The sequence below is a fragment of the Pristiophorus japonicus genome, chromosome 8 (genome assembly GCF_044704955.1).
Source record: "Pristiophorus japonicus isolate sPriJap1 chromosome 8, sPriJap1.hap1, whole genome shotgun sequence".
NCBI classification, from domain to species: domain Eukaryota; kingdom Metazoa; phylum Chordata; class Chondrichthyes; family Pristiophoridae; genus Pristiophorus; species Pristiophorus japonicus.
The window spans coordinates 179,397,278-179,412,418 of NC_091984.1; the positions used below are offsets into that span (position 1 = coordinate 179,397,278).

The 15,141-nt window shown below is 40.9% G+C and overlaps 1 protein-coding gene and 1 pseudogene across 1 annotated transcript; one reads left to right on the forward strand and one right to left on the reverse strand.

Moving 5' to 3' along the window:
• LOC139269228 (immunoglobulin lambda-1 light chain-like) overlaps window positions 1-2,089 on the reverse strand; it is a 100,767-nt pseudogene extending 98,678 nt beyond the window's left edge.
• Window positions 2,090-9,476: 7,387 nt separating this feature from the next.
• LOC139268247 (immunoglobulin lambda-1 light chain-like) lies at window positions 9,477-13,791 on the forward strand. Its single transcript, XM_070886294.1, has 3 exons — window positions 9,477-9,525; window positions 9,666-10,016; window positions 13,469-13,791. Exons 1-3 carry the CDS (start codon window positions 9,477-9,479, stop codon window positions 13,789-13,791), a joined length of 723 nt encoding a protein of 240 aa, XP_070742395.1.
• The last annotated feature ends 1,350 nt before the right edge of the window (window positions 13,792-15,141 follow it).

The window sequence follows — 15,141 nt, forward strand, 5'->3', positions numbered from 1 at the left end:
AACTGAACGCTGCACTAATAAACTGGGAACATCCACAACCATAAACGATAGTAATCTCTCTTTCCTGATTGGGTAAGAGTCGTGAAGTGAATTAAGCACCGCCCCCACGTGGTCCCGGGTATGCTAGCGCAACTGGGATCAGTGGGCCACTACGCTGGGCACAACTCTGCAATGAAGCAAGGCAGCTTCTCGAAGCGGGGTTCATATCAGATAAATGTGCGTTTCCTACGGATGCCAGTGGCATGGTTACATCACTGACGGCGAATTCAGAGCCTTTATTTGACGTGCCACCTTCCTAAATCTCGTCAGCAAACTTACATATACAGCTCTCTATTCCTTCAACCAAGTTAGTTATACATATGTAGGACTGAGAATTATAGTAAGTGTCCACATTATCATCCTGCAGTCTCAGTCCGAGAATGGTTATTAATCGCCAAAGTGCTTTAGTGGGAATTAAAACGGTATCATGTGAAACATTTGACTTTGCGCCTTTATCTTTTGCCTACAATTACTGGCAGCCTGGCCATTTGAAAGACTAGGAGGCCGATCGTGCCCTCCCCATTTCTTTAAAAGAGCGTTCGACGTAAGCCGTTTTCCAGACATATTTTGTCCATTTTCGAATGTTTATCTACGTCCCTTTTAAAACGCTACCATGGATTCTGCTTGCTGCACACTTACAGGTAGGACACTGCATGTTCTCACAGACCCTTGTAAGCTTCAGGTGAATACAGCTTCTCCAATCTCCTTTCATAGCTAAAACCTCACAGTAGTGGTGACATCTTTTTAAATGGCTTTTGTATTGCCTCAAATGCATTAGGACCACCCCAACCACTCCCCCCTCCCCCCTCCCCCCGCCCCCCGCTTCACCCCAAAGTTGTGCGCCCGTTGTGCCTGGCTATCACTTAAATATCATTGACGAAAGGTCATCGACCTGAAACGTTAACTTTGTTTCTCTCGACAGATGCCGCCTGACCCGCTGAGATTTCCAGCATTTTCTGTTTTTATTTCAGATTCCAGCATCCGCAGTGTTTTGCTTTTGTATAAATGCCACTAGCCGGTGATGTACAAGCTAATTATAAATATATTTTCAGGTCAATGGTTTTGACTTAAACTTACTCAATCTGCCAAGCAAATGTTTTTTTTCGTCCATCAGGTTGCAAATATTAGGGGACAGTTTAATGGGCGCTTTTGGAAACCGATTTAAATTATTTGCTGTAATCATCTTACAAGACAGTTATATTTTTGTACCCGGGAACTATGACCTAAAAACTAAAGAAAAATCGAAAATTGGTAGTTGACAAATCCGAAGCTGCACACTGCGATTAATGTACTTAGTGCTCAGATTCAGCTTGGTTCCTCTCCAGAAAGTGAATCTATCAACACTCCACACAGCACAATAATAATCGGCGGCATCCTCTGATAGCACGTTGGTGATGGCTAAAAATCTTGTTACTCGATGAGTTCCCAGACCCTGTAAATCGATCTGGAATACCCGAGCTTCTGGAGCTTTCAACCAAACCAACGCACGGGCACTGCCAGGTTTCTGCCAGTACCAGCTCGTGCCGCAGTTGCGGATTTTGCCTGCGGACAGGTTGATCATGACGGTTCTCCCAGGGAGGTTGAGATGGACGTGGGCTGAGAAAACAGAGAATCGTAGCCAGAGAATCACCTGCAATGGCTTCTCTTCCTGCCTAAGCATCCTTACCTCTGGTGTCCCCAATGATCTATCCTTGGCCCCCTCCTATTTCTCATCCACATGTTGCCCTTTGGCCATATCATTCGAAAACACCGCGTCAGTTTCCACATGTACACTGATGACACCCAGCTCTAACTCACTTCCACTTCTCTCGACCCCTCTTCAATATTAATTTGTCAGCAGACATTTTCTCCAATTGAATATTGGGAAGACCAAAGCCATTGTTCTCCACAAACTCAGTTCCCTAGCCACTGATTCCATCTCTCTCTCCAACTTGTGTCTGAGGCTGAACCAGACTATCATAATCTTGGTGTCATATTTGATCCTGAAATGAGCTTTCGACCACATATTTGCTGCATAACTAAGTTCGCCTATTTCCATAAAATCGCCCATCTCCGCCCTTGCCTCAGCTCATCCGCTGCTGAATCCTTCATACATGCCTTTGTATCTCTAGACTTGACTATTCCAAAGCACTACTACATTCTACCCTATGTAAATTAGAGATGTTCCAAAACTCGGCTGCCCGTGTGCTAAGTCAGACCAAGTTCAACTTACCTATCACACCTGTGTATCTGACCTACATTGGCTCCTGGTTATGCAATGCCTCGATTTCAAAATTCTCATCCTTGTATTCAAATCCCTCCGTGGCCTCGCCCCTCCCTAGCTCTGTAATCTCCTCCAGCCCCACAACCCCCGACATGTCTGCATTCCTCTAATTCTGCCTTCTTGAGCATCCCTGATTATAATCGCTCAATCATTGGTGGCCGTGCCTTCTGTTACCTTGGACGTAAGCACCGAAATTCCCTGCCTAAACCTCTCCGCCTCTCTACCACACTTTCCTCTTTCAAGACGCTCCATAAACCTACCTCTTTGACCAACCTGCCCTAATTTCTCCTTCTGCGGCTTAGTGTCAATTTTTTAAAGCTCATAATACTCTGGTGAAGCGCCTTGAGATGTTTCACTACATTAAAGGCGCTATATAGATACAAGCTGTTGTTGAGTCAGGACAAGATCCCTGTTCGAACCTGGTGATATAACAAGTGATTGATGAGTCGCAAATCTGTGGATTTCTGAATATTCAGATCCGTTCAAAACAACCACAACCAAAAAATCAGGGCAATGTAAAAATCAGCGATTTTAAAGGTTAAGTCCTGTACTAACTTAAGAAAGAGCATTAGTGCGGCGACAAGCCGAACCCATTGAGTCATGGTGAAGGCTTTGGTGATGGTCAGAAGCAAAAGGTTTTCTGAGACGAATTTTGTTTAGGGCTTTTACGAAAGCGCCTTAAGAAGTTTCAAAATTCGCAATGTCACTTGGTTTTCATTATTCATGCAAATCACCGTCCACGTGACATCATAGGTCTTGTTCTGACTGATACTTCCACTATTCTATCTATTTGAAATAAATGAGCAATAAAGAGTCAACGTCATAGAATTGAACACGAGAATGGTAGAATACTGCATACTAAATGGAGCAGTAAAACGATGGCGAGCGACTAAGTTACAGTAGGCTTGGTGTTTAGAAGCCTAAAGGTTGTAATAGAGAGAAAAGCCTGAGTTTAGTGAAGGGTTCAATATCTCAGCAATATAGATGCAGATAGATGGATTCATGGAGAGAGAGATAGATAAATTGTATAGAGAGTTAAGCAGTGTGAGAAAAACATGGAAGATTTAACGGCGCTTTTTGAAAGGTATGTTATCAATGATTTTGAGAGATCTATTTGAGCTTACATGAGAAAGTGAAGTTCAGAATGTCGATGTATGGAAACAGTAAGGTAAATGAATCAAATGTAACAGTTGTTTGTGTCGTCTTGTGAGAGATACACAAAATTGCTTTGTGTTGTCCGGATGTGTGATCTCATTAAATGAACCTTTGTACGAAATTCCAGAACTTCCTATTTGAATGGGAGCGTTAATCATTTAAAAATAGCAATCCAAAACGCATTTCTTACAGACACTTTAAATGCCTTTAACTAATATTTCACAGTGCGATTTCACTACAGACTTGAACACAAAAATCTAGCCTGACACTTTGTGCAGTACTGAGGGAATGCTTCACTATCGGAGGTGCCATCTTTTGGATGAAGCATTAAACAGAGCCCCATCGCATGTAAACGATCCCATGGCATTAATTCGAAGAAGAACAGAGGAGCTCTCCCCTGTGCCTTGGCCAAAATTGGTCTCTCAAACAACATCACAAAAACAGTGTATCTGTTCATTATCGCATTGCTCTTTGTGGGAGCTTGATGTGCGCAAATTGACTGCCGCGTTTCCTACATTACAACATTGACTAAACTTCCAAAGTACTTAATTTGCTGTACAGTGCTTTGGGACGTCCTGAGATCGTGAAAGGGGTTGTATAACTGCAAGTTTTTATTGTTTTAGAAGCATTGGATGAATTAACATTGCCATTGTCGAGTTGAAGGGCGTAGACAGCAAGATGCAAAGGTTTAATTGTTGCAATGGGAGAGCACTGAGGGTTGCGGTTTCAGATAACGTCATAAGTACATGCTTGCTAATCTTTGCATGCATAGCCCTAAATCATCCCGATTTTGGGCTATTCCGTATCCTCACCACTGAAGAGGATCGAATAATTGAAATTTAACAAGTCAAATGACAATAGTTTATGAGAACATTATATAAGTTTTTGTATATTTCCTGTTTTAAGCACACATTTTTGGCGTAAAATGTCTTGCGATGAGTTAATCCCTACTATGGAATTGAAAATATTGGCCCCGCTGATGGTTTGGAGAGTGTACAATAGGTTAACGGATTATCATGTTAAAGGGTAGTATGGAATGGTTAGCATAGAGGCATAAAGGAAAGGAGGAAATGTAGAAACCATGGGGTTACATTGGGCGTGAGTCATAAGAATTAGGAACAGGAGTAGGCCATCTAGCCCCTTGACCCTGCTCCGCCACTCAACAAGATCATGGCTGATCTGGCCGTGGACTCAGCTCCACTTACCCGCCCGCTCCCCATAACCCTTAATTCGCTTATTGGTTAAAAACTTATCGATCTGTGATTTGAATACATTCAATGAGCTAGCCTCAACTGCTTCCCAGGGCAGAGAATTCCACAGATTCACAACCCTCTGGGAGAAGACAGTCCTTCTCAACTCGGTTTTAAATTGTCTCCCCCGTATTTTGAGGCTGTGCCCCCTAGTTATAGTCTCCCCGACCAGTGGAAACAACCTCTCTGCCTCTATCTTGTCTATCCCTTTCATTATTTTAAATGTTTCTATAAGATCACCCCTCATCCTTCTGAACTCCAACGAGTAAAGGCCCAGTCTACTCAATCTATCATCATAAGGTGGTAACCCCCTCATCTCCGGAATCAGCTTGGTGAATCGTCTCTGTACCTCCTCCAAAACTAGTATATGCTTCCTTAAGCAAGGTGACCAAAACTGCATGCAGAACTCCAGGTGCGGCCTCACCAATACCCTGTACAGTTGCAGCAGGACTTCCCTGCTTTTGTACTCCATCCCTCTCGCAATTAAGGCCAACATTCCATTCGCCTTCCTGATTACCTGTTGCACCTGCAAACTAACTTTTTGGGATTCATGCACAAGGACCCCCAGGTTCCTCTGCACCGCAGCATGTTGTAACTTCTCCCCATTCAAATAATATTCCCTTTTACTGTTTTTTTTTCCCAAGGTGGATGACCTCACATTTTCCGACATTGTATTCCATCTGCCAAACCTTAGCCCATTCGCTTAACCTATCTAAATCTCTTTGCAGCCTCTCTGTGTCCTCTACACAACCCGCTTTCCCACTAATCTTTGTGTCATCTGCAAATTTTGTTACACTACACTCTGTCCCCTCTTCCAGGTCATCTATGTGTATTGTAAACAGTTGTGATCCCAGCACCGATCCCTGTGGCACAATATTTATCATAATGTTACGACGGATGTTTTAAGCCTTCGGCAGAATGCTTAGAACATCCGTCGTAACATTATGATAAATACTTCAGAAGTTAGCACTAATATCTGTCTATTATAAATGTATTCTGAAGATGCAGCGTAACACATGGTTAAGATTGGGTTGTTGGATTCTGTAGGCCAAGCTAATCAGCCGGAGATGTCAGTTAAAGGCAATTCAGGAAACATCAAAGTGATTATGTAAATAATTATGGCCAGTTTGGGTTCAGGTAGCATTGTTTAAGTTGTTATTATTCTGGTAAAGTTGTGAGCTTCATAACCGCAAAATTGCTTACTACTGATTAGAAATGTCTTCCACAGTCCAGTGAGTATGAGCTATATGTGGTACAACATTGTCACCTACTAGCGTAATAGCATATGGCACAAAAAAAAAATCAAATAACTCTCGACTTAGAATCAATGGCACAGGCCGTTTGTTATATACATCGCTTGATACTCAGTTCTATTGAAGACAATGGAACGTAATATCATGGCACTTTGTCATTTTGAATTCAGTTAATTCAAGAAAAATCTGGAATGAAAAGCTATAAAAAGCAAACTACGTAGGTATGAGGAGGCAGTTAGCTAAGGTAGATTGAGTAAATACATTAAAAGATATGATGGTAGAAAAGCAAAGGATAGAACTTAAAGAATGAATACATAATTTACAACAAATGTCCATTCCTTTAAGGCATAAAAACCCCGTAGGAAAAGTGGTCCAACTGTGGCTAACAAATGAAGTTAAACATAGTACTAGGTCAAAGGAAGAGGTGTATAAAAATGCAAAAAAGAACAATAAACCTGACGATGGGGAGGATTTTAACATTCAGTAAAGGAGGACGAAGAAATTGACAACGAACGGGCGAATAGAATATGAGAGTAAACTAGTGAGAGACTAAACTCAGGCTGCAAAAACTTCTATCATTAAATAAAAAGGGAAAGATTAACAGAAGTAAATGTCGTTCCCTTACAGGCTGAGGCAGGATAAATTACAATGGAGAATATGTAAATGGCAGGGAAGTTAAACAAATACTTTGCATCTCCCTTCAGAGAAGAAGATGCAGAAAATCTCCCAGAAATAGTGCAGAATCAAGGATCTAGCAAGAATGAGGATCTGAAATAAATTAGTATTCGTAAAAAAAATAGAACTGGAGACATAAATGCGAGTGAAAGCAAATAAATTCCTTGGACCTGATGGCCTACATCCTAGGGTTTTGAAAGAGATGACTGTAGAGATAGTGGCTGCATTGGTTTTCATCTTCCAAAATTCGTTAGAATCAAGAACGATTCCCATGGATTGGAAGGCAGCAAAAGCAACCCATGTGTTTAAGAAATGAGGGACAGAGAAAATGGGGAACGACAGACCAGTTAGACTGATATCAATAGTAGGGAAATTGCTAGAATCTATTATTAAGGACATGGAAACAGGGCACATAAAATAAGAGGATTGGGCAGAACTAACACCGATTTATGAGAGAGAAATCATGTTTGACGAATCTGTTAGAGTTCTTTGAGATTGTAATGAACAGAATACTTATGGCATACAGGGAGAACCGATGGATGTGGTGTACTTGGATTTTCAGAAGGCATTCGATCAGGTGCCACACAAGAGGTTATTAAACAAGATTAGTGTGCATGGAATTGGGGGTAATATCCTAGCATGGTTCGAGGATTAGTTAATGGACAGAAAATAGAGAATAGTAATAAATAGGTCATTTTCGGGGTGCAGACTGTAACTAATGGGGTGCCACAAAGATCAGTGTTTGTGCCCCAGCTATTCACAATCTGTATCAATGATTTAGATGAGGGGCCCAAATGTATTATACGCAAGTTTGATGATGATACAAAGCTGGGTGGGAATGTAAGTTGTGAGGAGGATGCAAAGAGGCGTCAAGGGGATATAGACAGGCGAGGTGAGTAGGCAAGAACAAGGCAAATGGAAAATAATGTGGAGAAATGTGAAGTTATCCACTTTGGTAGGAAAAATGTAAAAGCATAGTATTTTAAAGTGATGAGTGGTTGGGAAATGTTGGTGTTCAGACGGACCGGTGTGTCCTTGTACATGAATAACTGAAAAATAACATGCAGGTATTGCAAGCAATTAAGAAAGCAATTAAGAAAGAAGGTTTGAGTCTGTCTTACTGCAATTATATAGGGCCCTGGTGAGACCACACCAAGAGTATTGTCACAGATTTGGTCTCTTTACCTCAGGAAGGATATACTTGCCATGGAGGATGTGCAACAAAAGTTCATATGACTGATTCTTGGGATGGGGGATTGCCCTATGAGGGGAAATTGAGTAGCCTGGGCCTATATTCTCTAGAGTTTAGAAGAATGCGAGATGATCTCTTCACACATACAAAAATCCTAAGCGCCTTGGCAGGGTAGATGCAGGGAAGATGTTTCGCCTGGCTGGGGAATATAGAACCAGGGGTCACAGTCTCAGAATAAAGGATCGGCCACTTAGGAGTGAGATGATGAGAAATTCCTTCACTCAATGTGTGGTGAATCTTTGGAATTCTCTACCCCAGAGAGCTGTGGAGATTCAGTCATTGACTATATTCAAGACAGAGATCGACAGATTGTTAGAGATTAAGGGCATGAAGGGAAAGGGGGATAGTGCAGGAAAATTGAGTTGATATAAAAGATCCTATTGAATAGCAAAGCAGGCTCGAGGGGCCGAATAGCCTACTCCTGCTCCCATTTCTTATGCTCTTATGTTCTTATGTTCTTATGAAGTGATTTTATGTTTGGTTAATGAAAGAGTTGCTTCTATTTGGAGACCTTCCCGTTCTGTTTCCTACGTCCTATAAAGAACAGCAGCGTAAAGGACGCAATTAAATGCCCATCTCTGGTTAACTGCCCTAAATAGCAACGACTTACTTCAACATCATTCTTTGTGCACAATGTAAACGAAACCTGTTAGCTAACTTTAATTCACGCTCCTCTGAGCAATAAAGCAAGATAATTCTCGATACGCCTCTAAAGTATGAAACAGTTCGGGCTCACAGACCATCGCCTGCTGGTAGCTCGGGCCGTACATCTACCCTTTGGGCGATTCCAAGGTCTTTATAATGAGCGTCAATATTGATGCCATTCTCGCTCTAAAAAAACACTCCACTGTAAAACAAGAAATTAAAAGCTGCAGTTTTTAAGTTACTTTGGAAAAACTAGTTTGCAGCACATAATTAGGAAGTATTGTCTATTGACCTTTTTGGATTTTAAAACATGAGTTTTTCGTGGGCGATGTATATTAAAAATGGAATCGAAATCACTCAGGCTTGTTGTTCATAAGAATAATGAGATATGCGATATGCCACACTCTCTACACTCGCAGCTTTCAGTTGTCTTAGTGCAGTGGGCGAATCAGTATAGCTTGATATCTCTTTCAATTGAATAATGGTCAGCTCTTACAAGACACATTGGGTCAAATTGCACTGTGTTGTTTTGCTATATCTATCTTTCAGATTTGCAGGAAATTCAATTGGTCGTCATTTTAACAGACTTTAAATAGTGTAATGTTTCTGTTGAACAGTAGCCAATGGAATTTCACATGAACTCATTCAGTGTCCCAATGCTAAGAGGGACAACGTAATTTCACCTTAATTGTTTCTGCATGTCGCGATCGAGTGGAGTATTTCAAAAATATGGTGGCTAAAATTTACTTTATGCAATCGTCAATCAGACCAGTTTCGAGGATCCAATAAACAGCCATGATCTGACAGAAATTTGCATAAATAATAAACGTGACGAGATATCCCCCTGAGTAAATGCTCTTAAGGAGAGCTTTAGAAGGTGATGCATCATTAGGTGTGTGCAGGGAAACATTTTGTTCTGACCTTGATTTTTTTAAATCTGCGAAATGAGTGAGTGGCTTCATGTTCTCGCTGCCGTGATGTTCTGTTTGCAATGTAAGTAGAGGGCTGTTAAAGTATACCTGCTTATTGTATTATACTGATCGGGTACAATATTTGAGCTTGACCGGTCTGAATTACAATTCTTTCCGCAGTTTTACTGAGGGACACTTATCAATAACCTTTTATGTTACCAGGTACCAACGCGGATACTAGGCTGACACAACCACCGTCCATCTCAACTTTACGGGGAGAAACCGTCAAAATCACTTGCACCCTATCCGGAGGCAGCATGGGCAGCTACTACACGAGCTGGTACTGGCAGAAACCCGGCAGTGCCCCTGCCTTTGTTTGGAATGACTGTGATTCGAGTAGAGGTGCGGGGATTCCTGATCGATTCACTGGAGCCAGGGACACCTCGAGCAACGTTATGCATTTAACCATCAGCAATTTACAATCTGGGGATGCCGCCGATTATTACTGTGGTGCCTCGGATAGCAATGCTGGTGGATACATTTTCGGGAAAGGAACTAAACTGAATTTGGGCAGTAAGTGAATTTTCGTTATGTACGTCTGGCATTCTTGAATTCCCAATTTTCAATTGTTCGATTAATCCGGTTGTGGTGAAAATGCTTTTGAAAATACGTTTATAATTCTCAGACTATCTCTTGGTGTATATTCTGTTTGCCAAATGCTCGTGAAAATGTCGCACAACAATTACAATGCTCCAAAAGCTTCCGAATAATTATTTTTGAGTGAGTAGAATTGAGCTGCACCAGTTTAATTGTAATTTCTTGGTGATTTGTAATATATTCGTAAATCATTGGTCAATCTGCATGATACGGCATTAAATAAGATGGATGCTTGTGGCTAACTTGTATTTTCCAGGCGCGGTTTTTAATGACTCGCGTGGAGCTCAAACAAAACTATAACGTGAAATATTTTCTAATTCCCTGACACGGTGTCATTAAAAACTCCCAATCAACAGTTGGTGCGTGTGTCGTTAGTGCGATATTTTCACTATTGTATTTCATGTTAAACATTAATGCATAATTTCTCTAGTGTGTAAAAAAACACGTAAACCTTAGTGATTGGGTTAGAAATTTTAAGATACATTATAGCTTTGATGAAGTTGATGTTCTTTTCTGACAGGGATGTTGAAGTTATCAGAAATAAAATGAGATTAGTGGTTTGTTGCCTTTGGGAAAATATTGTGGATGGAGACGGTCATATCCTGTCTTTTATGTTTTAAGGAAACTGGGAAATATTAGCTGTAGAGAGATTAGCATAATCAGGTCAAATTATGTGTCCTGGTTAACTATTATCTCTTAACTCTTGCAGGAAAATGTGATTGCACTAGAGAGGGTACAGTGAAGATTAACCAGAATGCTGCCTGGACTGGAGATTTTTAGCTATTAGGAAAGATTTGATAGGCTGCGTTTGTTTTCTTCGGGAAAGAGGAGGCTGAGGGGAGACCGTATTGATGTGTATAAAATTATGTGCGGCCTCGATAGAGTGGATAGAAAGCATCTATTTTCCTTAGCAGAGATGTCAATAAGCAGAGGGCATATGTTTAAAGTAATTGGTAGGCGGTTTAGAGGGGATATGAGTAGATTTTTTTTCACTCAGAGGGTGATGGTGGTAGAGAACTCACTGCATGATAGGGTGGTGGAAGCAGCAACCCTCACCACTTAAAAAAAAAGTACTTCGATATGCACTTGAAGTGCCGTAACCTACAAGGCTGCGGACCAGGACCTGTAAAGTGGGATTCGGCTTGATAGCTCTTTTCTGGCTGGCGGGGATATCATGGGCCGAAATTACTTACTTTTCTGCCGCAAAATTCTATGCTTCCATGATTCTATGATAAATTTCCCAGAGTTTTCCCGGAATTGGTCAAATATGTTTCGCTGTTTTGGCTGTCCTGAAGATGACAGTACCGGCGGGTGCATGAGTGGATATCCTCAGCAACTAAGGGCATGAAACTCCTCTGCCATCTTTGTGTTCGAATATTTGTAGCATTGTAATAAACATCAGTGTTTGATCCCGTGTCGATATTTTAACAACTGACAGACTCATTACATTGGAATCCGATTCATTTTGTATTAAAAGAACCGTGGGGTCAGCATTAGAGTTTTTGGTTAAATCTGTCGTAAAAAAAAGTATAACGATGCAGGCAATCCAAAATACTCAAACGACATTTTGATTGGAATATTTCGCTACATGCTGTAGAAAAGGCGTTGGACTACATTATAAATTGTTCCATTGAACTTACATCTGGTGCAAGTTAAATTTCAAAAATAATTTTGAGAGTGTACGAGATTATACTTTCAAACTATTTACAGGTCTTGCAGTTGGTGTATCTCAGTTTGTAACTTTCTCACGTCTGGAGCGGAACGTTTTAGATTTAAGCCGCTTTTACAGGCGTCAAGTCGGAACATAGTAACAGGAGACCATTATGGAGTCCCTGTAGCTAGTTTCACCATTCTATTGGATAGTGGCTGATATGTACCTCAACTCCATTCAGCCGCTTTTTCTCCCTATCCCTTGATAGGCTTAGCCTACAAAAAAAACAGATCTCAGTCTTGAAAATCTCAATTTACCCAACAACCACAAACTTTTTGCCGGCAGGAAGTTTCAGATTTCCACCACCATTGGTGTGAAATAGTGTTTCCTGATTTCACTGCTTCACACTTTAGCTCTAATTTTAAGACTGTGCCTTCTTGTTCTGGATTCCCCCAGCAAAGAAAATAGTGATATGGATGGAGTGCAGCATTGAAGGAAATGTCTTCCTTTGGCTGACGCCACAAAGAAGAATTCCACATTCCTATTCAAGTGGACGTTCACGATCCCGTTGCATTGTTCAAGGAACAGCAGAAAATCACAGCCCATTTCCCCACCCCCACAGCAATCATTCCAATTTAAAAAAAGGGATTTGTGTCCGTAGCATCTTTCTTTTTTAAGTTTATTATCACTGCTCTTCAAAGTAATATATGTGAAAACGGATGCGGTGCTTTAACATGCTGCACGCTATTCGTTTTATATTAACATAAAAAAGTAGAAGCAGCTGAGCTTTCTGCAGCAGATTCCACAACCGACCATGTAGCTAAACGCCGAAAATTGGATAGCTACTCAAGCGTGACTCTGCCAGGGTGCAATCGTAGCCCCCAGCATTCACGTTATAAACGACTGAAAATACTGAGCAATCTAGGGCTCTGAATCATTGAACATGCTGGGCGGTGAGCTAATAGCAGTCTTTAAATTTATGAAAGGGTTTGTTAGTGTCGACGTAGGAAAGTTATTTCCACTTGAGTGGTAGTCCAAAACCAGGGGTCATAAATAGTAGATAGTCACAAATATGTCCAAGAATGAATTCAGGAGAAAGTTATTTGCCCACAAAGTGGTTAGAATGTGGAACTTGTTACCACCAGGACAAGTTGAGGCGAAATACTGAAATGGATTTAAGGGGAAACTAGTTAAGTACATGCGTGCGAAAGAGATAGAGGAAATGCAGCCAGGGTTAGATGAAGTAGGGTGGTAGTAGGCTGCTGGGGAGCATGAACACCGGAATAGACCAGTTGGGCGGAATGGCCTGTTTCTGTGCTGTAAAGTCTATCTCATTCAATGTAACAATATAAGCCTGGCGCCGTTCAGCGTTATTAAAATTGCATCGCAATATCTTAATAAGTTTGGGATACACTTTATAAGAAGATTTAAAGAAAGACAAACTTGAACCTTCAGGTTTAATCCAAATAAGAAAGATTAATCTTCCAGTTTTATTTTCTTCTAGATGCACGGACCCTCGGTTTTTCTTCAATTCGTTATATAATTTTCTAGTTCAATGGACCCTATGAGATTAGTTAAAGAATATTTTTAATCTCCCGTTGTTACATTCTTAAGCTTGTAAAGTGGTACCCAATTTTAAATTTTGAAAAATAAAATTTCGACTTTTTACATCCAATTCAGAGTGGTCTTCACGGGTTGTTTCTACTTTTCCCTTCAGATCCGCGGGCGCCCTCGGTGACCGTCTTTCCGCCTTCATCGGATCAAATAGCAGCAAAGAACACGGCGACCCTGGTGTGTTTGGTGAATGGCTTTAACCCGGGTGCTGCGGAGATTGAGTGGACTGTAGATGGCCGTGTGAGAGGGAATGGTGTTGAGAGGAGTCGGATCCAACAGGAGACGGACAACACGTTCAGTGTGAGCAGTTATCTGACTCTGCCAGCCTCAGAGTGGAACTCACACGAGCTTTACTCCTGTGTGGTTAAACACGAGACTCAGGCAAACCCGCTTAAAAAAAGTATTGCCAGATCCAGCTATATCTGATTCAATAATCTGATGTATTCTTCTAATCAGTAAACTTTCTTTGAACAAAGTTCGAATTAAAGCTTAGGTTTTTCTAAAGGTTAATTGCTGTATTTCAAGCTATAAAAATAAAGATGCAGTTTGTTTGCTTGATTCCTCCAGGTGTAACCCAAGAGTGTGCTGACTGTGCATTCATCATACCTTTACCGTCTCATTGCAATATAATAAAATTATTGTTCCACTGTTCAGAATTTCTTGCTTCAATTCTCTCCGAATTCATGACCGTTTTTAAAATGTCCAAATCTCGAGGTTCCACTCTTGGGAAACTTTTGAAAATTAACCTAAAACCGCTAGTTGAAATTACGCTTCTGTCACAGGTCGAAACATAACAACGTATAAAATGCTAAATTCTGTTTGTGCATTGATTGAACTGCTTTGGGTCAATGCTTGTTTTTAATATTCTCCCTTTTCTGAATGACCTCAATGAGAAACTATATAAATACGAAATAACGTTGTATGAAACCCGATGCAAAAGTTACATCTTAATGAAAGTCCCAGTAGAATGGGAATGTAACGTGAATTGAAATGAGAACGCATAGAATCGTAGAATGATGCCGCACAGAAGTAGGCCATTCGGCCCATCGGATTTGTGCGGGCTCTTTGAAAGAGCTTGTCCAAATAGCGCCACTCCCCTACACATTCATGCTGAATTCATGCTCCTCGAAGTTAAAGCACGGATCCCTTGATCAGGATCATATGTTAGAGCTTATTTTGCATCCAATTATTTGCATAAGAACACGAACAGTATCAATAGCCCTTTTTATGCAAACAGCTTAGTGAACCAAAGGTTTCACTGTGGAGTTTCAGGAGGTGCGCATAGATAATGGCTAAATTAGGATAACCTGACATGGTCACAATGCAAGATGGCTTAATGCCTTGAGAATTACTAATATTTCAAAGGACAAACTAGATTATGGATAATGGAAAATGAGCTCATCGAAGCCATGTAAAACAACAACCTTAAGAGATCTTGAGCTAAAAGAAACTGGAACCGTCTGGTACATGTAAAGGTAGAACAAGGGTCACAAAGAAGTTAGTTGAAATGGAGTTCCAGGGGCGGAACGACGGCAACTCAGTTCAGCTATTCCAGTTTGCTGATCTCTATAAATATAAATGATCAGCAACAACGTTCTGTCTTAATGCTGCAAATTGCCACGAACAGCATCGTCTGTATATCCCAAATAGAAATTCTACTTCTGAGTTTATAGACGTATATTACTTACTTGTAGTCTTATCCGCACTGAAATATCAATAAACATCGACTCATGGATATTTGTCCAGTGAATCCGTGTCTGATTATCCTTGAGCCAG

Coding starts and splice junctions, on each gene's coding strand:
- LOC139268247 (XM_070886294.1), top strand. CDS start 9,477: ATGAGTGAGTGGCTTCATGTTCTCGCTGCCGTGATGTTCTGTTTGCAA. Junction 9,526..9,665: donor CGTGATGTTCTGTTTGCAAT/GTAAGTAGAGGG, acceptor TTATGTTACCAG/GTACCAACGCGGATACTAGG. Junction 10,017..13,468: donor AACTAAACTGAATTTGGGCA/GTAAGTGAATTT, acceptor TTTTCCCTTCAG/ATCCGCGGGCGCCCTCGGTG.